Source organism: Opisthocomus hoazin, chromosome 2 (assembly GCF_030867145.1).
Source record: "Opisthocomus hoazin isolate bOpiHoa1 chromosome 2, bOpiHoa1.hap1, whole genome shotgun sequence".
NCBI classification, from domain to species: Eukaryota; Metazoa; Chordata; class Aves; order Opisthocomiformes; family Opisthocomidae; genus Opisthocomus; species Opisthocomus hoazin.
Genome location: NC_134415.1, coordinates 98,040,584 through 98,066,506, shown reverse-complemented (window position 1 = coordinate 98,066,506; position 25,923 = coordinate 98,040,584). Strand labels below are relative to the sequence as shown.

Below are 25,923 nucleotides of genomic sequence, written 5' to 3'. Positions count from 1 at the left end.
CAGAGTATTCTAGTATCACAGTTTCACTCATCCACTAATACAAGGGAATATGCAAGTGCAAACAAATACCAAAAGCCAAGCCGAGTTTAAAACATTCTGTTTCACCTGATTGTGTTACCATGAATTCTGGCAAGGAAAACAAAACCATGCCTTAAGTGAAAATTATAAGAGTCAATGATCTTTAAAGATCGGCTTATGGGGTTTTGATATGTACAAATGGGTTGTCGTCCTGTACTGTTTTCAGGAAAAAATGAAGTGGTATGAGATACCACTCACAAGAAGCCCATTTCCTCTTACAGATTTGACATTTGAACAGTTTAACTTAAGACTGTTTCATGTCCACTAAATCTTTTTCAAAAGCAAATTAAAAATTAACCTCTAACAGTATTGCAATCTTCAATAAATATTAGGCTTTATCATTCACATAATTTGCAATATTCTCTAATATACCTGTTTGTTGTATATAATATTTATTTTTGATGTTTTAAATTATAAGTATTCTACCATTTACGTAAATGAAACATAAACTTGCCTACCTCCTGGCATAAGATCTATGTACTAATGCAGCAATCTTGCCTCATAGCAAGAAATGCTTTCAAACACTGCTCTCAAGAGAAATATGAAGAGTTTCCCAAAAATGTGTGAAGGTGTTTTTATTGCCACTACTTTATCCAAGAGATACAACCGAACAGGCTGTCAGCACTAGATGATATTGAAACTTTATTATTTTGTATTATTTTCCACAGAGAAAGGAAGACCTATTAGCAGGTACAGGCTCTGCAGTGGCTAAACTCTGGGAAGTTTTTGTCTGGAATAACAGTTTTTCCTCAGAAACTGAGTTAAAATTCATTCTTAAGCTTTAATTTAGTGAAAAGATAACTCTTCACTCTAACATCAGGCCTTCGCAGCTGATTTTTTTCCTTCCCATTTTCTCCAGCTTAGCGAAGGAGAGATTAATGAGACCTAAAAACAACCCCTCCACACCCCCTCCTTGGGGATTAAACACCAACTGCCTCGGCTTGAGTCCCCCTCTTGCCCTTGTTGCCCTGCCCTTCACCCCTGGGGCTGCTTCCAGAAGGCACAGCACGACCTCCGCCCCCCCCCCCCCCCCCCCCCCCGAGCACCGCTGCCCGGCGCCCTCTCCAGAGCAGGGTGGCAGCACCCAACCACCCTTGCGCTGCTCCTCAGCAGCCACCCCGCCTGCCCTCAGCCTGGCTGTGTCCCGCCGAGAGAGCAGCTTTCAGCTCGGAGCAAAGCGACTCTCCCCTGCCCATGCCACTGGCACGCACTGGCAGCTGTGAGGAAGCCAAAGACCTCAAAAGAAGGTCACGCTTCTACAGAAATAGAATAAAACCAGGTATTTTTCTTTAAAAAAAAAAAAAAAAAAAAAGAGGAAATTCCAGAAAATCAAGTGTACTTACATCAGCTCCTGGCTCTCCAGGCAGGCCAGGGGATCCTGGTTTGCCTGCATCCCCATCCGGACCCTTCAGGATTTAAATGGACAGTTAAGCACCTTTCAGAGAGCGAAGTAGAGACAGCCAGGGGAAGCAGAAACAAAACTGAAAACCTCTCCTCTTGCAGGAGGGAATGCAAAGTAGCTGAAATCACTTACCGGCGGACCAGGGGGGCCATTCGGACCTCTCTCCCCCTAACAAGATTTGAAAAGGAAAATATTAATCAGAGATACAGCAAGCTTTTATAGTCTCTCACAAAAAACGCTGATTTACAGATTGTTGGGAATAATCCCAAACTGATTCTTATTGTAGGAAATTAATACTAAATCCACATGATCTCTATTATAGACTAATAGAAATAATCACAGAAACTTCTGACAGAAATTGGAGGAAAATACCTAGTAGTTCCAATCAGGAACAATGCCACAAATCATTATGATGCTTTAGTATGAGTGATACTATGTAATCCCTTTTGAGATAAGAATTATAAACCCTCTACACCCCATTTAAGGCAAATGGTCACAGCATATGATGCTGATTACATAAAATCAATAATCCTGTATTTTCCATATGGGAGATAATCTGAAAGGCCGCCTTCTCCCCTCTACCCCTGCCCGCTACAGAGTATGGGACCCATCAATTCTTGTGTGGATCTCCAGCCAAATTCAGTCTCCTCAGGGTCAAATGCTGACAGCAAGGACAACGCAGGCAAGGCTCCAGGCATCTCCTGGGTAGGGCATGCGAAACACTTACATCTATGCCATCAATACCGGGAACTCCTGGTGGCCCTGGTGGACCCGGAGGGCCTGGTGGACCAGGGAGACCTCTCTGACAAGGAGTAAAAACAAAAAGAAGCAGCAATTAGATCCTGGCAAACCTGTGAAAGCCAGTCTGGGGGAAGCAGAACTATGAGAGGGGGCTTCTATGGGTTAGTCTGGGGATCACAGCTGTGACGAGGAGCTGCGTCCTCACTCCACACCTGTCAGGGCCCACAGGCCCTGCACCCCATCTTAGCTGTCGCTGCAACGCCCAGCAACGCTCCCCCGGCAGGCAGAGCGGGGATGAGGCGTTCGGCTCCCCTCCCTGGGCCCAGCCGCCCTCCTGCGCCCCACGACGCTGGCAGGGCCCTGGCGAGGCGGAGGGGGTTCGACGCCCCGCGCCAGCAGGATCCCAACGCCGTACGGCAGTGACAGGGTGGCAGAAACAAAAAAGCGTGTTCTTCGCGAAGCGCTGAAATGCGCTGAGCTACTCTAATTACTCCTTCAGCCAACACGAAGGAGACAGTCTTCCTGAGAGTTCGTCCTAGGGAGGGAAACTTCGAGCAGCCCTTTCCCTGCTCCGCTGCCGGGCTCAGCGGTTTCCCCGTTTCCTCAGGGTTAGGTACCTACAGAGCCGCCTTCTCCAAGCGCCAGGCTCCCGGGGGGGAGGCGGGAGGCACCGCCAGCCCGCAGAGACCCAGAGAAAAGGCTTTCACAGGTCTCCGTCCCTATAATGGAGGGCTCTGTTCTCCTCCGGCCGCGGCCCCACAACGGTGCTCTGTGAGCAGGAGGTTGTCCGGGGCCTCCCTGGGGCCCTGAGCCGGGCTCCTCGCTCCCCACAGCGCTGCTGCTCCGGTCGCCTCTCCTCCCCGTACCAGTCCTCCCAGTAACAGCCCACCCAGCAGCGGCTTGGTGCCCGCCAGGCAGCACCACGCAGGCGGACGCACAAGGTACCCACCGCCCTGAGGTCAGCTCGCCTTCGCCAGCACCGCCTCAGGGTCGGCCGCGGGCGGTGCGGGGAGAACAGGGCCCAAAACCGCCCGGCGGGTGGGTGCCAGGGCACGGCAGAGCGGCCGCCAGCCCCTCTCCCCCCGCACAGGGTGCCGTCCCTTCCCTCACACTCACCTCGATCACCGTCTGGCTGATCTGCGAGGGAGAAAAACAGACTCGAAGTCAGAATAAACTTACTTGCGCCCAGCAGAGGCAAAGAGCCTGCAGGAGAAGCCCCAGAGGCAGGAGGCCCCGCAGAGCCCGGGCCATGGCGATGGAGCGAGCGGCCCGCGGCCCGGCTGCAGCCCCTCAGGGCTTCTCGCCCACGCCGTGGGGAGGGTCGCGGGGATTGGAGGAAAGCCGAGGGCCGGCGAAGGGAGGACTGAGAGCCGGCAGCGCCTTAACCCTTTGCCCCGCTGCTGCTGCTGCTGCTTTGGACACCCACCCTCACCTCACCGGGGGGACAAGGTGAGGGTGCCAGGGGTTTCCCGCCGTCAGGCTCCCCGCGGAGGCGGCGGGGCGGCTGCGAAACCCCCTCCCGTCTGCAAGGCGCAGCTTTGAGCAGTCTCCCACCCGAGCGGGCGGGGAGAAAGCAAGTCACGGAAGGGTTAAAATGAAGCGGCGGCTGCTGCTCGGGGGAGTTGGGTTTCTAAAGGCACCGAATTCCAGGCAGATATGGTAAAAGCAGGCATCTCGGGACGGAAACGGGGGGAAACTTGAGGGTCCTGTGGGCTGCCGCCGGCGGGCAGGGACAGGCAGGGGAGAAAGCAGGGGCAGGCGGGGCAGAGGCAGGGCAGGGGCAGGGGCAAGGGCATCAGCAGGAGCAGGACAGGGGCAGGCAGGTGGCTCACCCGGGCCGGCAGCTCGCCGCAGCCTTCGCGCTGGGGTCGCAGAGGGTCGCAGTGGATCACCATCCACTGGATTTCGAACTGGCAAAGGAGATGAAGATGACGTTAGTTCGGGTCGGGGGGTCACGCTGGCCGGGGGTGTAACAGCAGGAGCAGAAACCAGCTAACAGCATGTTTAAACAGGCAGGTATCTAGTGATAGTGGCTACAGGTGTATCGGAGCAAATCCCCACCCTGCGCTCCCCCACCCCTAACTGTGGAGGCCTTCTACAGAGGGACCATAAACCTGTCGAGGGACTTATAGAGAACACGAGATTCATCATGTGTCATTTTTCACATGTTCTTCATCAGCACAGGCGTTTTTCTTCACGCCGTGTGGTGGTTTTGTTAGACCCGCAATAAGATTTTTCTCCAAGTGGATGGTTGTGGCCGTGAAGAACGTCAGGTCCGAGGGCAGAATCGTGGCCCAAGCGTGAGAAGTCCAGAAAGCGGGATCATCTGCACACTGGCAACAGTCTGCAGCCAGGTGATATACATCTGGGGAACTTCACGTCTGCTTTGAACATTTGTGTTTGGCACTGGAAAATGGCACAGGATGAAGGCAAACCTCAGAAACTGCAACCGAGACTCACTTGGTGTGCTAGATAGATTGAAAAACATAGCCTTTGCTGAAAGTTGCTGAATAGCTCAAACATACAGCTTCAGAGGTATATCCATTGATATCTAACGCATCACATGGAATTTTAAGAATGAGAAGCATATTAAATTGTGCGCATTTATTGTATCTAGTTTTAAAGTCTTGGGTCATTTTCCCTTCCCACTACGCATAGTATCAGCTTAGCTTATGAACCACTAACAAGTAGTTTACCCAGAGATTTCTCAGTTCGATGATAAAATTCAGAGGCTGCTTCTCCTTTGTTTTCATTATGGATGGCTGAAGGGTTGGTGGGAAAGAAACTTTTGGGGTGTTTTTTTTTCCTGTTGCACCATAGAGCCCTGGTATGGAAAGGACCCTGATTTGTTTTTTCTGAGAAGCTGAAAATAGAAGTGAGTGTTTGGGGGCTTTCACTTCTTATTTCTTTGCTTCACAGAGCCTTTCTTCATATGTGATTGGACTAAAGTAGCTCCCCACCATCCCTCCCACAGTATAACGTCTGGGTGCTTCCTGGCTGCCTTCTGTGCTCCCTCTGGGATACCTCATTGCTCCCTTCAGACCCAGCCTAGAACCAATGCAGGAGGTGGACTGTCATTCTGAGATGCTTTCCTCTCCCGCCACCATCCTTCCATTCACTTAATTGTGTACTGACTGCTAAAGCTAAAAAATGCTTTCAGTGTGAAGTCCTTTAAGATCTCTGCAAGACACTCACATATCGACAAGCTGCCTTTTTTTTCTTTTTGTTTTTTGCTTTCACCTTCACCACTTCAGTGCTGCCACTCCTGAAATCCTCGCTCGCACACTTCTACTCTTCTGTTTACTTTGCAGTCATGGCAGTTGCCAGAGTGGTGAGACTGCAGCACCGAAGAGGCAGTGCCCTCCTTTCTTTTACCTGTTAGCTGACACCACAATCTGTGAGTCAATTCTCTACCTCCTGTATCCAATTATCACTTTAAAACCTTTCCCAGTCCTTAATAATAGACAGCTCAATATCATAATATACATATAGAAGAACTGAATGTATGCTACAATTTAATACCACAGGGCAGCAATACAATAATAAAAATAAGAGGGTATCTGGAATCTGAAGATGAGGATTCACAAAAAGGCATAAAAATGGGATCAAACAATACCTACATGACAATTTATTTCATACCATACAACTAGATTCTGCATCCTGAGTCTTTACATTAGTCACCTCTGAAGCTCACTTGCAGAGGGAAAGAGGTCCATAACTGGCTCTAAATCAGTTTTTAATCTATTTCTGACTTAAATAATAACCTGTTTCTGATTTAAATTAAGTTAGACATGGCTTTAAGCGACAGAATTTCTACTTTTTCAGTTTGTCTGTTTAATATTAAATTAGAATTATATAATATGACAATTGAAAAGTCATCCATTTAGTAGTTCAGAAATACCATAATTAAGGTTGCCTATACAAATTTAATCGGTATGTAGTCTGAAGTTGTGTGATCCCACACTTCTTTCCTTAGAATGCTTCCCTCATTCGCGAGACCGAATGAGCAAGGTTCCCATACTGCAGAAACTTTTAAGTTTGCAAGTAAATTGGGCAAAAGGTGGTAAAAAAAAAAAAGGATGTCTTTGTGGAAAAAGCAGACCGATGCCACTGAATGCACCTGTTTTTGCTTCACAATTCTTACATAGTGCTGACAAATTATGTAAATCAAAATAGCCACATTAGACAGCATCCTGCATGGGGGAGGGGGTGGTGGAAGGAGGGAATTGGGTGCCTGAAATGAAGTATCTGGGTATGGGTTAGGCAAAAGGGCTGATCAGCAACAACTGTAACAAATCAATAGTCTTGAGCTGTGCTTTCAACTTACGACATGGCACAAATTCTGTAAACATTGAAAAAAATGAGTTCTAAGACATACCACCAGCAGCCAATACCTGCATCAGCACATGCTGGGGGTTTTGTGTAGATAATCACTGCCTCTTTTTTGTCTTTTTTTCTTCTTTGTGTGTGTATCTGGTTTTTGGTTTCTGTACTAAGGTGAGAAAGATTTGAGATGATAAAACGCTAATTACTGGATTGTGTTAGACTTTGATGGGTGACTGTCCAAGTGCCAATATCTGTGTCTTAAGAGAATACTACTAGAAAGTTGGTATATATTTTTTGAAGTTTGAACCCAGTTTTTCAACTTTGAACATAATCAATATTAAAATAGAGGTAAATTTATTAATGAGATTATAAGATGTGATTGCTTGCTGCAGTGTGAACTTGACTCACTGAGCCAGGAAATCCTTTTAGGGTCTCTTGTGTTTTCTTCCAATGCTCTTGAATGGCCAACAAATCACTTTGTTTTGTTCAAGATGGGATTTGGGTAGTGAGCATTAAGTAAAGCCTGGTACTATCATGAGTTCAAGACACGCAAAACAAGTCTGAATAAATGAGGCAGGCATCCTATACAGAAAAAATACCTAGCATTATTTACAAAACACTGTAACATAATGTGAATGTAAAAGGAGTTGAAATATTTTGAACATGCATCTTTAATTTGACATTTCTTAGTTCACAGTTGCTTAGTCAGGAAGCGTTGTTTTCTAAAAATAAACTGTGGTTGCTCTGTAATTCGTTTGCTTAGAGCTTTTGTTACTGTTTTGAGGCTATATGAAGCAAAAATTGAGATAAGACCTGGCTGACTTTTTTTTAATGAAAAATAAATCTCTTTTGTTGGCAAGGTAGTAAAAGGTGTGACTGGCCTCCCATTGATTGAGGTGAGAGAGGGTGAATATGTCCTAGCCTTGCTGTCAAGGTACCTTTTCCCTTGCCAGTATTTCTCAATGATCTTGTTGATCATACTAAGCTGATTTAAAGGACGCCGTTTTTTGGAGATGTCTTCTGTAGATGTTCTATCAATATCAATACAAGGTGTTATTAGGGATGATGTACAAGCACAAAGTTCTCAGAAATGAACCCCATATAAATCAGGGGTAATCATACAGCAATATTATTAAAATGTAATCGTTTAAGACTCACAGGTCAATATTTCTGACATCCATTTTCCAAGATTCCTGCAGAATTTCTGTTTCATCTTAATTTCTTAGTCAGCACGGATATAATTGGATTAGTTTTGTCTGTCCACTATTTTGTCCTCTTAAATTCAATGGAAATGCCTGCAAATGCCCACAGCTTTGCACATCTCAGTGTCAGCTATGCAATTCAGTTGTCTTACTGGTGCTTCAGATGAGAGAGGTGAAGGTTAAGTAAGGTGTAAATGAGACCTCAGTATCTAGGGTAGTGTTTTCAATGTAGCATCAGTCACAGTGAAGCATTTAGCAGTATCATAGGCTTTAAGGAAAACCGTGATGCTCAGAGCACGCTTGCAGGTCCCTTCTGGGAGAACTGGCTCCCTGTGTCCCGCTGGGCTATTGCTGCCTCTGGGATGATTCCAGGGAAGACAGCCCTTCAGCGGAAGTACTACTCAGCTAAGCAATTTTCAGGTGAAAATTTTCTACAATTTTTACTCAATAATATCTGTGTTCCAAGGGAAGTCTGATTATCAACTCTTTGTACATTTGTTAAGTGACCAAAAATAAGCTACACTTATTTAAACATATCTCATTCTAGAGCTATTTTAAACATGTTTTATCCATTTTTCTAGACCTCTGTAATGGGTTTTTAGAGCTTCACTTTCCTTGCATCTTTTTCCAAAGCCTTAGAACAGTACAGCAAATTCTGGTGTTATTTGTCTTTCCACAGCAAGGGTTCAGCTTTCTGAATCTGAGACTTCATAAGGTGAAAAAACCTGAGGTGACTGTTTACAATACATGGACACAATCTGTTCTATGATGTAAATTAATCCCTGTTCAGCAAATATCGATAAGCAGCTTCCTCTTTAGACATTAAAAGCCATGTAGCTGCCCTGAAGTAGTTAATAGCATCAAATGCCAATTAAATAGTGACCAAGGATCACTTCTGGCAAAGTGTTTAGTGCCTGTTATAAGAAATTCAGGGTAATGCCTCTGAAATCACAGAAACTAAGGCAATTTCTATAATCTCACAGCAGTTAATCTTTGAGCAGTAGGAAATGAATGCCCTTACCTTTCTATAACAAACACATCATTTAGGAAGTGAGTTCCTTTTCAGTTTTGAAATGATGATGTATCTTGTATTGCTTAGAGTTTATAGTGGATTATCTGAATTACTTTTAGATAAAAACAGCTGTTTTCTTTTTTATCTAGAAAAAGATAAAATGCAGCTGTAAACCTGTATAAAAATTTGCCCTCCGTAAAAAATTCCAGAAATCCTGGAATAAATCTTTGTAAAGGCTCAAAGGCAAGCCATAGTTTCTAATAGAACTCTATTACTCGCCTAGTCAATCATAGTAACAACAAGCAATAAAGAATCTCTTTTAAAAGGACATGTATTATAGTGCACCTATAAGAACTTGACCTATGCTGCAAGATAAATAGAGCAGTCACAGAATACTGCAAAAAGGAAGAATAAGAAACACATGATTTGTGTCTTTTAAAAATTATACCACTGGAAGTAATATACTTTAACAACACCTGGAAATAAATTAGAAATTGTGCCTGGGACATATTAAATAACTAAGGCTGGTGAGAGGTTTAAACTGAGTATGGTCAAGCAAGTTAAGGGATAAGCACAGAATATCCCTGAACATAGATTTATTTACTCGATGTAAAGAGAAATTAAATGCACAGGCTAAACCAGAAACTTGTGCAATAGAAACAGCCATTTTAAAATTACTAGTCCATCAGAATGTGTAATTTCTTTGTCGTAATTTCAGAGAGTATGGTATTCCTAAATCTACTTTTTTATAATATCAGGTTGGACCACTACCATGGTCAGATTTTGCTTCGTAGCACAGGCCATACAATTTACTCTAGTGAGTCCTATGTCAAGATTTTGCACGGTAAGTGGTGAATGTTAAAAATTACTTAATTCCATTCTGTCCTTTCATGCTTGAAGAAGGGTGTCCTATACTTAACGTCGCTTCACACTAGTGCCTAATGATGTACGTGCTTAAACATAGATGAGGCAGAAGTTAAGGCTGGACACTCTTCTCCTACGAGAGGCCTGAGGACCTTAGGGTAATAGGTGTTTCTCATTTAGATACCTTGCTGAAAAGACCAAGTCTCTGCAGAACATGGGCTGGAGAGGAAGGGGGATAAAATTCCAAATTTCCTCTGCTGCTTTTCCTGACTGCTTTAATCCTAGCCAAAGGTCAGCCAGAGCACCAACAGAGAAAGAGGACAAATCCGAGTTCTTGCCAAGGTGGCATTAATACCCACACCTCCCTCCTCGTTTGTAGGCTGCCATTTCTAATCATCACTGCAACAGGAACCCTCCTCGTTTTTAAAGGAATGAGTCTGTGTTTAACTTGAGGGCACAGTTTACTGTAGCACTGTATACTAGGTGTTGTAATACTGTTACATTAATACCTATAGCTCTCTGAGCATTTCATCTAAATATCTTTCCAAAGAGGAATACAGTACTGGGGAAGAAATTTTTTCATCCTAGTAACATCCATAGAATATGTAATGTTTTCATCATCCCATCCATCCACCAGTATCCCCCAGACCAGTTAGCAAAGCTAAGATACATATGCAGCTAGTTGTTACATTATCAGCACCAGCTGATTACTTTTGAATGACATTTCAAAGTCTAATTTTTTTTTTTAACAGAATTAATGTAACTTTTCAGCTATTGAAATTTCGTAATCCACAGCTATAGCAACATACTAGATAGCCACTCTCAGACACCTGGGACAGCTTTCTGTCCTCATTTTTCAAGTAAAACTGATTTCTATCCGGTGCAATATAGTAACCTCTACACACAGAGGGGATGAAGCATAAGATGCTTCTTTTCTTGCAATGTTTCTCCTTCAAGTTTATACAATGCTGGTTACCCTGTGGCCACATTTTTTGCAAACAACATGAAATATAGTTAAAAGGTTGTATCTCACTTCACTCTCTTTGTTTCAAAGTTGATGCAAAACTTCAGTGCAGGGATGTGGAAAATGATTGCAATATATTAGGTATCTGATTCTCTTTTGCTATCCAACTCAGTTTGAAATGAATACTATATATACATGGGTATGTTACCATTCCTATGTTCTGAACACACTTAAAAAGGATCCTTGGAAAAGGAACAGGGTAATATATGGAACTTTGTAATGTTTTCTGATTTTTTTTCAGTTGTGTTTTGAAACTATTTCCTTTTAATCTACAAAGAGAATTCAGAAATAGCCTTCTCAAGGTCTTAAATGTCATTTAGTGCCACCATGGGACAAAATTGTTACATTATTCAGCATAGAGTGCAGTATAACTCATTAGCTTAAAAAAAACCTAGCTGAGAAAACACTTCTATAGGTGTCCAAAAGGCAAAATGCAGATGTGAAAGCTACAAATTTTTTTCTGTCAGATACTACAGGTATGTCACTTTGTGTGTGTTTTATATTAATCACTCATCTCAGAAACTAAATCAGATGATGAAATAATAAAATCCTTGAGGTTTTTCGTATTCAGTTTTCCTTGTTGCAGCGTATGAGAGCATTTGATATTTACCATATGTCACCTCCAATGTTATTTTCTCCATCAAAATCACTCTTCTTGCAAGGCAGTATCATGAAGAGGATATTTTCATCATTCAGTCCACTAACAGGATATAGAATAAGCATTTCACTGAGTGCTCTGGCTACACAGAATAAATGAGCACTCTACAGTGAGTTTAGGTGTCTACTACAATGCACTGGGGAAGTTAAATATCTAACAAACGGATTCACAGCAGCCATGATACAGGGGTGGGATGTCCTGAGCTAGCCAGGAGAGAGTGATGTGGAGATGGGTGGGCTTTATGGCTCACTCTGCTGGGCCCTTTGCTTGCCTTGGATCTAGTCTCTGATGCTACACTTATCCCTTGGAGGATTCATCAACAAGAACCTTCTTTAAGAGTTTGCTGTCTACTCCAGGTCAGTCCTTTTCAAAAAGCTCAAGCTAATTAAAGAGAAAAAGTGACTGTTAACATGATAATACCAGATAGCATAATGATTAGAACAGTCTTCTGAGGTATAAGGTACTCATGATAATCTCTGATTTAGTGCTGAGATTTAAACATGGGTCTCATTTCCTGTGTGAACATCAGAGTAGATCAACAAGGACCTCCATCAGTCTCCATTGCAGGAGAGATTTCCTTTGTATTAACAATTTAAAATATTTATTCTGCCAGAGACACCTTTAACTATCCCTGCTGATGGTTGGTGCATGCTATGAGAGAGAGGTCTCAGTTCTTGCTCAGTGAATGTTTTACTCTCTTTGGTGTGAGGTGCAGCCAACAAATCCACGTTCTGAGACTTCCTTCTAGATCAGGCTCCACACAGGAGATAAGCAGAGGAACACCCAACTGATACATGCAGGCAGAGAAGAATCCAATGACAGAAATATGTATGTCTGAGAAATTTCGCTATTGAGGCTTAGACATAGCCTAGGTAATCTCTTATCTTACCCAGTACATATATATGTGCAAAATTTAAAAAGCAAAACTAGTACTTACCTACCAAGGAGTTGTTATTTTTTGTCATTTCTGCTTCCAGAAAACATTTGAAGATGCATTCCGCAAAAAAATATTAAGGATGAAGATCCTATAGAACACTTTTTGCAGTAATAAAAAATTTTGGAACTTACCGGAACTGAAATTTCAGGATTATTTTTCAGTTTTCCAAGTACAGAAAAGCCATCAATGTTGATTTTCCCTTTTGGTTTTATGTTTAAGGATTCTATTTTAATACAGTCAATAAAAAGCGTGACACTGTTTGCTTCCACACTTATCATAAGCTTGTGCCATTGGGAGTCAAACAAGAAAGGCAAATGCAAAAATGATGCAGTTTGGAGGCTTCCATCTGCTCCTTTATAAGAAAACTCAACACTTTTCATTTGACCATTAAGATTCACTCCAACTTGTTCTTTTCCTGAAGAATCCTGAATCTGCCATATAGTCCAGTATTTCTGAAGTGTGGCCCCAGTCATCCGAAAAGTAGTTAGAAAGGAATATTCATCAGGCAATCCGTTGGCATATATGGCACTGTGTAGGATCAAAATACAGTACATTTGTTGTGTGTTTGTTCTGAAAACTCCACAGATCACCAGAGTAATGAGAAAGAGTTACTCAGCGGAACCATATTGCAACCATGCTTTTATCAGTGCTCTCCTGCATGCAGAGTCCCAAAATGGGATGTCCTTTTGAGTCATTTGTGTTGCTAACGGCAAAAGGAACAGGTTCAGTAATGTGGGTTCTTCCAACATTGTACAGTATTTATGATAACCCTTTCTAAGTGTAATGGGTGGAGTAACAACGGACTCGTACTTCACATTTAGAAAGTATATCCTATAATTGTGCCATTTTCTACTCTTAGACTTACAAAATCAACCAACATCGTGTGGCTTTATAATTGGCCAGGTGGACAGTGCAGATCTGATTTGTTTTCAAAGAGTTAAGAATGTCTTTTGTAGATGCATTTCCTTGTTCAGCCTGACAGTAACCATTTTGTTACTGTATTAGCGAACACTTCAGCAGAAATAATTCAACAAGTCATTCATTGACAAATATAGGCTTAGTAAGAACCCACATTAAAAATGTATTATGTCCTGTGGCATTCAACCACAAGACTACAAGTAGCAGGGAACAGATTTGCCACATATTAAATATTTCATTCTTTTGCAACTCCTGTAATATGTAAGATTTGGAAACACAAACAAGTACAACTGGCTTTGTCACAGTGCAAAATAGTAATGTCATTTTTTGTCTCAAATGTGTCAGTGAATCCAGTAGAATATTTAAGAAATACACCATTTTGTATCCTATGGATCATAAAATTGTAGTGTCATAATCCATTTGACATCAACACATTCTTTGCCGTCTATCCTCATTTAAGAATAAGTTGTATTTGAATAAATTTCTTAAGTATAGAGACATGCAGAGCTATTCTGTTACCAGCTTTCATTAGAATAACTTCTCAGGCAAGTAGGCGTTTTGAGCAAAGATTATTTTTGAGCGGCAGATCAGTCCTATCTCAGCAGCAATTTAGCCAGCATTAGTGAACCTCAAGCTTTAGGCTAAGGGGGAAAAGTATGGAAAAAATTGAATAAAATAGTTCTTATTCTGTATGCTTTATGATTACTGCTTTAGTAAGAGAGTACTTCCCGATAAAGTCTCCACAGTTTATAGTGTCCAAAGCTGTAGTGCAATCATGTTCCAGCAGGCGACAGCACAGCCTCAACAAGATTTCTGCAAGGACCAAGGAAAGCCTGGCAGCAGCAGCTTCCGCTTATTAATAAACTACCCGAGCTGCTGGTGTTTCTCCTCTTTCCCCACGAGCTTTTACATACACCTGAAAGCCGGTGTATGAGGAAGGGGAATGTTTAGCTGGAAGTTTATCTCATTACACAAAGTGTGGAGTTACACAAAGGTGGTTCCTTGCCATTATCTTTAAGCTGCCTATGGTTTGCTATGACTTGTGTCTCTGTTGGCTGCAGACGCAGTACTCTGTCCCAGCTGGCTTTGTCTGAAAGGATTTTATCTAACTTGTGTTCTCTTGTTGTTGTGTTTCAGTTTGTGTCTTGCCATCTTAAATGTAAATATCGATGCGTGGACACTGTACCTTTCCTCCTGTTATGAGCCCTTTCCAGTGTGTGCTACTGTCCCCTACCCTTTTGTTAGGCTTCTGGCTTACACATATATTTATATGTTCTTTCCAGTTCCAGGAACAGGCTTCCTCTCCCTATCCAGACACACATTAGGCTCTTACTAAGCTCCTGATCCAGTTCAGCACATCTTTCATGGCCCTCTGCGTCCTTCTACTACCATAGTATCTCTTAAGCAAGTATTTCAATGTCCTCTGCTGCTAAAACCTTAGCTCATCAGAGTCATTTATCTCTTAATTTGCTGAATTCCACTGCTTGTTCTTGCACAAGAGCTGGTTTTACTGTTACCCTATTGAAGGTGGTATTGTTAGATAATTCTTTAACTAGCCTCCGTGTGACATTCCGCTTTATCAAGTTCAGCAACTCCAGGTGATCTTATACACTGAGCTCTGCAGCTAAAGGAGGCATTGCTAATCACAGATCCTCCGAGGAGAGGTTTTTATTCTCTTGCTGCACTGATAAGTTTTGCTGTCCTGGCAATAGTGGTTAAAATATCACACACGTTCTCACCCCACCTGAGCTGACAGAACTATACTGAAAAAAAAGCCCCGAACAAACAAACAAACAAACTAGTAAGTAAACATAGTTACACTTTTCAATTAGAAGATTGTTTAAACCAGATTGGCAAAAGGATTCTTTGCACCATATTTAGCTAGACTGTTAGTCCTCTATAGGCCATCGTATGGATCCTGCTTCTTTTTCAGAAATTAAAATAGAAAAGAAATATGTTAGCTTTTTCAAGTGAAATACAAAGAATAGAAATTGTGTAAGAGCTTCTGACATTGGTAAGAGAAAATCAACTATAAGAAATGTATATAGAACAGTAAAGATTAAAAAGTCAGTGCAAAAACATGGATAAATATTTGCATTTTAAAAAACTTTTAATAACCAGTCAGAAGAACTGCTGCCTTTAGACTAAAGACTCAGTATTAGCAATGTGACTCAACATAACGAAGCACAGCATGACCCATTGCCAGAAAGGTGCTCTGCAGGGGACTGTGACTGTGTAAGATTTATCACTATAATTCTACAAGTAAAGCAGAGGCAGATTCTCATCTTCGTTACTCCAAGAGTAATGAAAAGCAGTTCCATTGGCTTTAGTGGTAGCAGTGTATTTGAGTACACAGTTTTTCCCAAAGCCTGTGATCTTTACATAGGCAAAATCCCTACTGAGGTCAGCAGCTTAAAATGCTAAATATTTGGAAACTAGGGCAAATTTATCATGATATTTAAATAAGCAATTGTAGAGAAATTATTTCTCCATCTCACTGCAAAATGAAAAGTACTGGATTCTGTAATCTTCTTGAACACCCGATAACTATATAAGCACTTAAATTATTTACATAAATTATTTTTAATATACATGTTTCCAATTCCACTCATTTATGGAAGGAAATGAAGGAATTTTAAATTTAGAATCAGGCAGGTGAGCAAAGGAGGAACTCTAATGCAAAATTATTTCAAGCACACAGGCCAGACTCAGTCCTGATCCATTTCCTACCCACTTAAAATTGTCAGGGATATAAGCCATAATAGCAATTTTTTACTAGGTTTTGTACCTTAATTTTGTAAGATAGCAGTCTAGTCCTGCTTTCCTCATGTACTCAGACTACTATTAGCTGCTTAATGTGTGAAATGAGTGCAAGATCAGGTATTTTATCAGATATTTGCATCCTTGCTTAATTTTTTAAACACAGTTGGGGGGGGGTGTGTGGAACATTTATAATTCCTCTAAGGGAACTTTTGAAACACTACTGTTTTCTTTCAATCTTTTTCGTAAATACCTAAAAGTTATTAATCCCATATCTTGAGTGCTTACCAGGAAGATTTCTTTAAGATTTCAACGCGAAGTCCTACTGAGACATCAATATAACCAACAGAAGTCATCTGGCTGAGTGGTGGAAGCCCTGAATAGTCCCACTGACTTCAGGGCTCATCGAAAGCAGCAACTATTTTAAAAGGTTAGCTTCATATTGATTTGAATGCTACAAAATAACTGCTTATTTTATTAAACTTGTTTCTTTAAGAGTGAATTTCTTAGGTGAGCTTCATTGCCCACTGAGATAACTTACTCCCTGCTACATGAAGATTTTAGAAATGTTAGTACAATCCACTAGACATGGCTGTAGAAATTCCTCTGGCCAACCTCATGATAATGCAGCATCATGTACCCAGGGGTGGGGGTTCCTCTGCTCGAGCTGGAGATGCTTGTGTCTGCACCTCCTGAAACCTCCTAGAATCACAGCTGACCTGGCAGGCACTATCTGGCAGCCATCAGATAAGCAATAACAATAAAATCTAGCTAAGCATTTTTAAAAGCAACTGTCCGAAGTCATTAGCCAGAAGTCATTTGCTAGGACTCATTACCCTCAGCTGGCCTCTGTTCTTCAGAAACATCCAGTTTTGAGCTAATTATTTCTCTTAGGAGCTAATTAGCTTCTTAGCTGCCTTTTGTCTTTACCATTACAGTGTCATCATCAATAACATCAGATCAGTACTATGTAAGATATCCTACTTGTAATGCAAATGGAAAAGCACCTGAAGAACTTTGGTGGATGGATGTAGAAATGCCAGACCTTCAGGCATAAGCATTTGAGGAGCATTACTTCACAGAGAAGCATTATTCCCAAAGAAACAATCAGGAAGTCAGCCTCTGAAATTCCTTGGATGTTCCAAGCTTACTGATAAAGCTTTATAAATTTCCAATTTTCATTTTATGATTTCTAATCATACTGTGTTTGTCATATCATCTGCTCAAGTGGTCAGCAGTACACCAATACCCCAAATGTAAACACTGTTCAAAAAGCAGCTTATAAATTTATATTGCTCTGCTTTGTACTGAGATGAGGATGCAGGCAAGGAGGTAACATTTCTAGAAGGCTACCTATGCTGCTAAGTTCAATATCCCCATGATTGTTCTCTGACACTAAGTTCAGCTGGCATGAAAAACTTAAACCTGCTTACTTAAAAAATATGATGACTATAGCTTATCGGGAATGGTCCACAGCCTCTGACAGCTGCCAAGCTTTATTGGCTTTGCATGCCAAGGTTTCGGCAGCGGGGGGGCTATAGGGGTGGCTTCTGTGAGAAGCTGCTGGAAGCTGCCCCTATGTCCGATAGAGCCAATGCCACTGGCTCCAAAACAGACCTGCTGCTGGCCAAGGCTGAGCTCATCAGCAGCAGTGGTAGCACCTCTAGCATAACATATTTAAGAAGGGGGAAAAAACCCTGTGCAACTGCAGTGGGCAAGAGGAGTGAGACTATGTGAGAGCAACAACTCTGCAGACACCAAGGTCCGTGAAGAAGGAGGGGCAGGACGTGGTCCAGGTGCCACAGCAGAGATTCTGCTGCAGCCCATGAAGAAGACCACAGTGAGGCAGGCTGTCCCTCTGCAGCCCATGGAGGTCCACGGTAGAGCAGATATCCACCTGCAGCCCATGAAGGACCCCATGCCAGAGCAGGTGGGTGCCCAAAGGAGGCTGTGACCCCATGGGAAGCCCGTGCTGGAGCAGGCTCCTGCCAGGACCTGTGGACCCGTGGAGAGAGGAGCACACACTGGATCAGGTTTGCTTGTGATCCCACGGGGGACCCACTTTGCAGCAGCCTGTTCCTGAAGGGCTGAACTCCATGGAAGGGAGCCACAGTGGAGCAGTTTGTCAAGAACTGCAGCCCTTGCGAAGGACTCACGTTGGGGAAGTTCATGGAGAACCGTGTCCTGTGAGAGAGACCTCACACTGAAGCAGGGGCAAAGTGTGAGGCAGAGATGACGTGCGATGAACTGACCACAACCTCCATTCCTTGTCCTCCTGAACTGCTCAGGGGAAGGAGGTAGAGAAAATCAGGAGTGAAGCTGGGCCAGGGAAGAAGGGAGGGTTGGGGGGAAGGTGATTTTAAGATTTGGTGTTATTTCTCATTATCCTACTCTGATTTGATTAGTGATGAATTAAACTCCCTTTTCTCCCAAGTTCCATCTGTTTTGTCCATGACAGTAAATGGTGAGTTATCTCTCCCTGCCCTTATCTTGACCCACGAGCATTTCATTATATTTTTCTTCCCCCTGCCCAGCTGAGGAGGGGGAGTGGCTTTGGTGGGCACCTGGCATCCAGCCAGGAAACCCACAAGACAATCTGTGCCCAGAAATTGTTTAAGGAGTGCTAATTAGCCTGGACCGAAACCATGCCAGGTCTTGTATGATATTTTAACAGTATAGATGATCAAGTGTGAATGCCTTAGAATGTTGCCTGACATTAGTTTATCCACGAGGACACAAGGGCCTTCTGAAGTGACAGCTGCATTTGTGAAGGCAAAGGATTAAGATTTCATCCAGTGCATAAAAATAGCTAGTCCTTTTCCTCCTCATAAAAACATATAAAGAACATACTCCTTCCTATATTTTTTTAAAGCTTGCGATTATAAATCAACACATTTTTAATCCAAATTACCAGTATTAATTTTGTACTTTCTAACTGGTGGACACCTACAGCAGGTACACAGATTAAATTGACAGATGACAGGTTCACTGTGTCAGAGACAGTGGGTGTGGGTCATGGCAGTTCCACAGGTTCTTATTACACGAAGAACATTGTGGTTGTTCTTCAGCAGATTTTACACTAGAAGAAGCAATGACCAATGGGAATTTCTGTGGCTGATGGGAGAAGCTTAAGTCAAGATGTGTGTGCAATCATTCCTGTTCATTCTGGGATGTATTTCTGGACCTTGGCACGTATGCTAAGCGGCAAAAAGACCAAACTACAATATAGTAGTGTTTTAAGGAAACTATGTAAGCTTTTCGAGGCATAAACCATTGCTACAGCAAAGACTGAATAAATATGCTGAGCTGTGCCCGCCTAACTGACCTCTCATTTCCATGCCATAGCCACTGTAACATGAGCTTGTCTGTGTTAGTATCTTGAGCATGTGTGAGTCTAAAAGATTATTTTATTATTCCTGACAAATTTTGACTGAACAGTGACAGCCAGGCAAGCCCTCTGTGCTGATACTGTGACTGGCTTGCTTGCCAATTCTACGCCTGCACCCACCTCCCCATCCCTTCCTCGGAAGCCTCGAATGCCTTATGCCAGGGAACGGGCTTAATCAGGGTGACCCCTCCCTATTTCACAAGGCAGGAGAAGACACTGCCCGTGGCCGTCGGGTTACCGGGTACCGATACGGCTGTCCACCAAGGCAGGCGTGAGAGGGGATCTCTGCGCGGAGCCTGCCGTTGCCTGTCGTGCCCGTTGCGGGTCCCTCCCCAGCGCTCCCGCGGCGCGGCGGCGTTTCAGCACCGCGGGTGGGGACAGCTCCGCGGCGCGGGGCGCCCGCGGCCAGGGGCGGGCGAGGGGCGGCTCGGCCTCCACCCCACCCCCCCCCCCCCCCAGCCCCCGCGGGGTGCAGTGCTGGGAAATATCCGCGTTATCCACGCGCGAACGAAGGACAGCGGCGGAGGGGCGAGGGGAAAGCGGCAGGAGTTCGGGGGTGCCGCAATGCCCCTGTCTGAGCAAGCCAGAGCTACGGCTGTGTCTTTAAAAATGCTCGGCCTTGCTTGAGGGGCTCTGCGTGACTTGCTGACTCCTGTAACGCTTCTCAGGCATTTCATCATCCCAGATTCGTACCAGTAAAACCCACCTACCACAGAATCATAGAATCATTAAGGTTGGAAAAGACCTCTAAGATCATCAAGTCCAACCATCCACCCAACACCACCATTCCTACTAAAGCATGTCCTGAAGTGCCACATCTACAAGTTTTTTGAACACCTCCAGGGATGGGGACTCCACCACCTCTCTGGGCAGCCTGTGCCAATGCCTGACCACTCTTCCAGTAAAGAAATTTTTCCTAATATCTGATCTGAACCTCCCCTGATGCAACCTGAGGCCATTTCCTCTCATCCTATCGCTAGTTACCTGGGAGAAGAGACCCGCCTCACTACAACCTCCTTTCAGGTAGTTGTAGAGAGCGAGAAGGTTCCCCCTCAGCCTCCTCTTCTCCAGACTGAACAGCCCCAGCTCCTTCGGCCGCTTCTCATACAACTTGTTCTCCAGACCCCTCACCAGCCTCCTTGCCCTTCTCTGGACACGCTCCAGCAACTCAGTGTCTTTCTTGTAGTGAGGGGCCCAAAACTGAACACATTACTCCAGGTGCGGCCTCACCAGTGCCGAGTACAGGGGCACGATCACCTCCCTGCTCCTGCTGGCCACACTATTCCTGATACAAGCCAGAATGCTGTTGACCTTCTTGGCCACCTGGGCACACTGCTGGCTCATGTTCAGATGGCTGTCGACCAATACCAGGTCCTTTTCTGCCGGGCCACGTTATAGTGAAGAGTTCTGTTTTTTGAAAAAATTATTGGAAACGGCTTAAGGTGTGCCTCTCCTTTGCTGTAGCCTCAGCTACGAACTGCCAGCTTCCTCCTCCTGAGTCAGCTCACTGAGAGGAACACACTGTAATGTGACACTGCAGCAGAGCAGCAAGACCAGGCTCAGTGGCAGAGGAGCAGCACACTGATGCACTACAGCGGTGTCAGGAGTCAAGCCTTAACCCATTCCTTGGGACAAGACACTCAGCTCGAGTGGGGTGACTTTTAGTTTGAGCCAGGGCCAAATTTAGGTATATCATGAGGCAGCATTTCAGCGTAACAGCACAGTTACAGTTGGCTGGAAGTGCCAGTCAGTGTCTTGAATGTGGTAAATTGGTGACACTACAGCACCACACCCAGCCAACAAGCCCAGCAGCAGCAGTCAGCTCAGACACCATGGTGTATCAATGCAGCTGGTATAGGCTTGATCAAGGACAACTTGTATATGTTAAGCATAGATCTCACTAAAGAAATCTATAGCAATAAATCTAAGGTTTCTCAAAAATGAAAATATGACAACTTTGATAGCTCAGACTGTTTCTGAGCTAAGAAGCATGAGTTAAGAATCTGAGAATCTCCGACTTTCAGTGAAATGATCCCATTTACTGTCAGTGGCTGGATTCACACTTTTGCACTAGCAGCTTTGATTTGCCACTGGGTTGGAAGGTAGTCATGTGTCCAATGTAACCAAAAAGTTAAGCTGTAAATTAGCCAGGGAGGGCTGCAGGAAGCACAAGTTGTTAGTGATAGCTGGAATATGACAGAAACACTTTGCACTCCAATTAGAGGTCTTGCCAGTTAACTGTGAAGTAATGGCATTCTTAATTACATAAGGTGCTGGACCAGAATCCAGACTTGCCTAAGTTTGGCAAAGACATCTCTGCCCTGCTGTACTGTCCCTATTCCTTCACCAGCAGCAAGTCTGGCCTGTAAAGCACAAACACAATTAGATTCCTAAATCCTGGCTCCTGTTGCAACTTGCCTGCAACATGCTAAGTAATGGTTTTAATCTTTTATAGATTAAGTGACCCTAAATCAGCCAGGAACATGCATGTACCTGTTACTCAAAAAGCAAAAAAATACCCCCACCCTTACCATACAATCAATCAGCTTTTTTCCTACTTTGTCTCTGTAATCCTTACATGATTAAGAAGATCCTCTTGTGTCAATGTTTTGAGAAAACTTTCCTCACTCTCCTCCTGTTTTCTTTGCCTCCCTATCTCTTTTCAAGACATCAACAACTTCTGTCTTCACTTTCTAGAGATGAATCCCTTTCTACCAGCAAATCTTCAGGCACCCTGTGCAGTATCATTGGTAAAAGAAAGTGGAAGTTCCTGAAATTGCTGTTATAGGATCAGTTTGGTCTGGTGGTGGCAATGAAAAAAAGGTTGAACTCTTCCTTCTCCTTCTAAAAAGCTTTGCAAATGAGGTGATGTAGCTGGGAAGAGGATCTGTATTTTAAATGATTATATTGCAAAAAGCGTATATTTTAAAGTCAAACAAAAAAAGGCATTACCTGGTTGGGATCCTGAAGTCTACGTTGGGTCCCAATTTATAAGCCACTTGTAGAGAAGTGGAGCCCACTACTCTCTGGATAATTCCTTGGGAAGCAGCTTTTTCTATTTGGAACTGAGAAATCAGGTCAAAGCCTACAAGAAAACACATACATGTCCAGAATGTAACTTTCATTTTAATATAATTAGAGACTTGTGCAGTTATGGAGCTGAATATAACGCAATAAATTTTCTGAAAAGCAACATTTTCCTAAAAAAAGTCTGGATGCTACTTGCCTGGTAAGTCATCTTGGCCAATCCTGATTGTTGGGCAGAGATCAGTTCTCCGACTGGCACCCAGAATGACTGGTAGTCCTGCAAAAAAAGAGTGAATTCAGTAACCATGTGCCTGCACTTTTCCTTAGATCTCCTTAAAACATGAAGTGAAGCAACTGTGAGAATATTATTAATTAAATCGAGCTATAAATACTAATAATAATTAGATGTATATTATAACTGATTTAAACTGTACTCAGGGAAGTCAGAGGTCTAAGAAAATAAGCATCTGTTTCTAGAGAGCTCCAAATTTAAAACTATAACTTGACTTATTTGATATATTTTTTTAAGCCTCTAAATGAAAGGGTTATAGTGATTTTTCTCTTGCAGAGCTATGGAGGAATAGTTGTAGCATAAGAAGGCCTGCTGTGTAAAGAGTTCTTGGTTTGGAGCTTTTGGTTGTTTAAGCAAACTTTGAAAAAAGAGCCAGTTACCTAAATCAACAGTACCCCTTGTCCCCAGGAAACTTAAACAAACCGCATGCCAACTAAAGAGGCTGTTGAGAAACTGTTGGCATCTTTTCCACCCTCACTGGTATTCCAGGTCTTCCCACCATCCTCTGTGCCACATTTGATCAGAGAATGGTCATTCATGAAATGTAAGGTGGGAGAAAGATGAATTTACAGAGCTTTTTTTGTTGACCCAAACAAGAATGTAGAAGAAAGTTGTCTGAGGAAGGCAAATTTAAAAATCTAATTTTTCAGAATGTTAATCTGTCAAAAAGCTCTGCAATGAGCATGAAAACCTACTGGATTTCCCTAATTTAAGGAAGGAGGAAGGAAAAATAAGAATTTATTTGAAGAGTTTAAGGGTGCTGTACAAGTCCAGTATCAGGTCAATCTGGAAAATGTTAGTAGAGTCTGGATGGGGAAGAATGAAGCGTGCAAGCTGGAAGGAGACACTTTTCTAAACTACAGAGAGCCTCTTGTGTGCTGCAAAGGCTCAACCATAAATGTGGGTTTCCTTCTGACAACACAGACTTAAAGGGAACATTCAGGCTGAAATGTTACACCTTAGAAATGGCCTCATTCTGTATTATTTGATGAGACATATGGCTGACATCCAGCCATTTACGCCTTATGCCCAGCAAATAAAGTGGAACCAGTTTGTTGCAGAAGAATATCTAACTGGAAGCACTGAAAGATGGGGGGAAGTTGTGACTTTTATCTACCTTGTATATCCAGATTTTAATCCTTACTTTAAAAATATACCTAATAGCTTAGAATAGCACACACAGCTCTTGCTTTTTCTCCTGTTTCTCCTATACGTGCATACATATACACACATACAGTTCTCCCTTTCTGTGATGGCTAGATAGAGAGGATTTTAGTTTTGAATAAGTTCAGAATAATTCTTTTGACAGTGAAAATAACAGAAAAATGAAATGCAGATAAAGTCTGTCTCCTTACTTGATTGTTGCTGGATGGTGGCTGAGATGAAAGACCACAGAAAACTACACACGTAAAAGAAAGCTGTAATTTTCCTGTAAACAGAAAGAAAACTCCAGTATGAATGTATAGTTTCTGACAGATTCTGTTATTGACTTTCTCCTCAGAGCCGTGCATATTAAATGTATAAAAACACGAGTTAAGGATTTGCTACCAGATTTGACAAGACAATTTCTTTACATGAGAAGTTTTTATCTGTGCTTTATAATAAAACATGTCAATAAAGCTCTTTCTATTACCATTTCCTTCATATAATGCTGTCATAAGACCAAACAACAAAGGCAGCAGCTGGAAAGGACAGCTTTAACTGTTCTAATCTCTTATTTACAGATTCCTCTAAATCCCACTTGTTCTCTTACCAGTCGCTTTTCATCTTCTCTGCTGGCTTTCTCCACTTCTCTCATGTGAATACGTGGTGTCCACAGTCACACTCCCTACTTCCCTCTCATCAGTCCCGTTGAAGAGAGCGGCAATGGGTGCAGACGGCTCCTCCTGCCCCACGCCGGCCCCAGCAGGGAGGGAGGCACAGGCTGCGGGGTCTGTTTTAATCTTGCGAAGGGAAGGAGGTGGAGGCTGGACAGACATGTGTGTCCTGGTGGGCTCTGAGGGCGGATCTCCGGAGCCAGCTGAATATAAAGAAGCCATGAGAGCAAAGAAAAGGCTGCTGCTTATGCCAGCATCAGGGCAGGGAGAATAAGAAAACGTGAGTTCAGCAATGCCAGTCACTGAATGGTGGGGTCTGCTGTTCAAACTGCCAGACTGAAGGACAATATGTACTGGGGGGTGTGAGGAAGCTGATGGCCCTGGTGTGGTGTTAAGAGTAAAAGCTTTGAGAACAAGAGAACCCCAGCCCTGTAAAGAAGGCATTTCGGTTTATTGCTGATTTACTCATTGGGTGACTTCAGGACAAGGCTAACTGGTGATGTCCCAGCTGATACTTCTGAATAAAACCAATCATTTAAAAGCATTTTCATTACTTAAACTCAAAACTTTTCAAGGAATACACATAGGTATTAATAAGCAGACTTCTGTTCTTCTGTTGTCGTTGCCAAAGCATTCACTTTCCATAGACTATTACATATATTTGGACACACAAAAAGACATTTATTCATATTTGGTCACATGGATGTAAAGACTGAGAAAGTAAAAACTGTATTCATGAAAAGATCAGGGAAAAGAAGTGAATAGCCAGAAAGTCCTGATAGTTATCGCAGTCAAAATTAGTGTACGTATAGAAAACTGTGGTAGTTTGTGCCAATACGTCACATCTGTAAGGTTTCATATTCTCTAGATACTTAATATTCTAAGGTAATTTAAAATTCCAGAAAAATTGTATATATATACTTTTTTAAAGTGTGCAAATAGCAAATGTAATGATCTCTGCTGTCTGCTGAGAGTCTGAAGCAATAACTGAGTAATGAGCTACCTCATTCATCCCGATGTTCTGTAACTCACATTCCCAGTATTGGTAATTCCAGAGTCAGTGTTGTTCAGACCGTTATGCCTGTTGTTAGAAAAGGAGGGGCTGGATCATAGACATGAACGGTTTGCTGTGAATAATGTCTCATTTTAATGTCTAAGCAAGCAAGATCACCCGGGACTTGGAAGGAGTACCAGAAGGTACCAGAAGAGCCAGGTGCCATATCATCTCTTATGTCAGAAGTTGTGGCATTGAGTTTGTCTTTGAGACTCTTGGTATTTTCAACTTATTTATGACAGCACTGAGGAGGAAAAAGCCACCCCTGGAATTATATGGAACCAAGTTGTACTATCTTTGAGTAAATTAACAAATATTTTTTGGCACATGATGTGAAGGTGTCTGCCACTGCTTGTGTCTGGGGTTATTGACACGCACATCATGCCCTGCAAAGCGGGGGAGTCTTGTTCAGAGAACTTTAGA

The 25,923-nt window shown here is 42.9% G+C and overlaps 1 protein-coding gene across 4 annotated transcripts in view; it reads right to left on the bottom strand.

Moving 5' to 3' along the window:
* The window catches only part of COL9A1 (collagen type IX alpha 1 chain), a 73,072-nt gene extending 48,676 nt beyond the window's left edge, over positions 1–24,396 (bottom strand). For 3 of the 4 annotated variants that reach the window (XM_075414579.1, XM_075414580.1, XM_075414581.1), the window contains exons 1-4: positions 3,401–3,481; positions 2,208–2,282; positions 1,613–1,648; positions 1,422–1,484 (exon numbers count right to left, since the gene is read on the bottom strand). In XM_075414579.1, coding sequence (XP_075270694.1) covers positions 1,422–1,484; positions 1,613–1,648; positions 2,208–2,282; positions 3,401–3,472 — 246 coding nt within the window. In that variant the 5' untranslated portion in view covers positions 3,473–3,481. Of the gene's footprint in view, positions 1–1,421; positions 1,485–1,612; positions 1,649–2,207; positions 2,283–3,337; positions 3,359–3,400; positions 3,482–4,053; positions 4,132–12,375; positions 12,773–22,262; positions 22,396–22,536; positions 22,615–23,984; positions 24,059–24,382 lie in introns of those variants that run through there. The other variant, XM_075414577.1, reaches the window with a different exon arrangement.
* Positions 24,397–25,923: the final 1,527 nt, after the last annotated feature.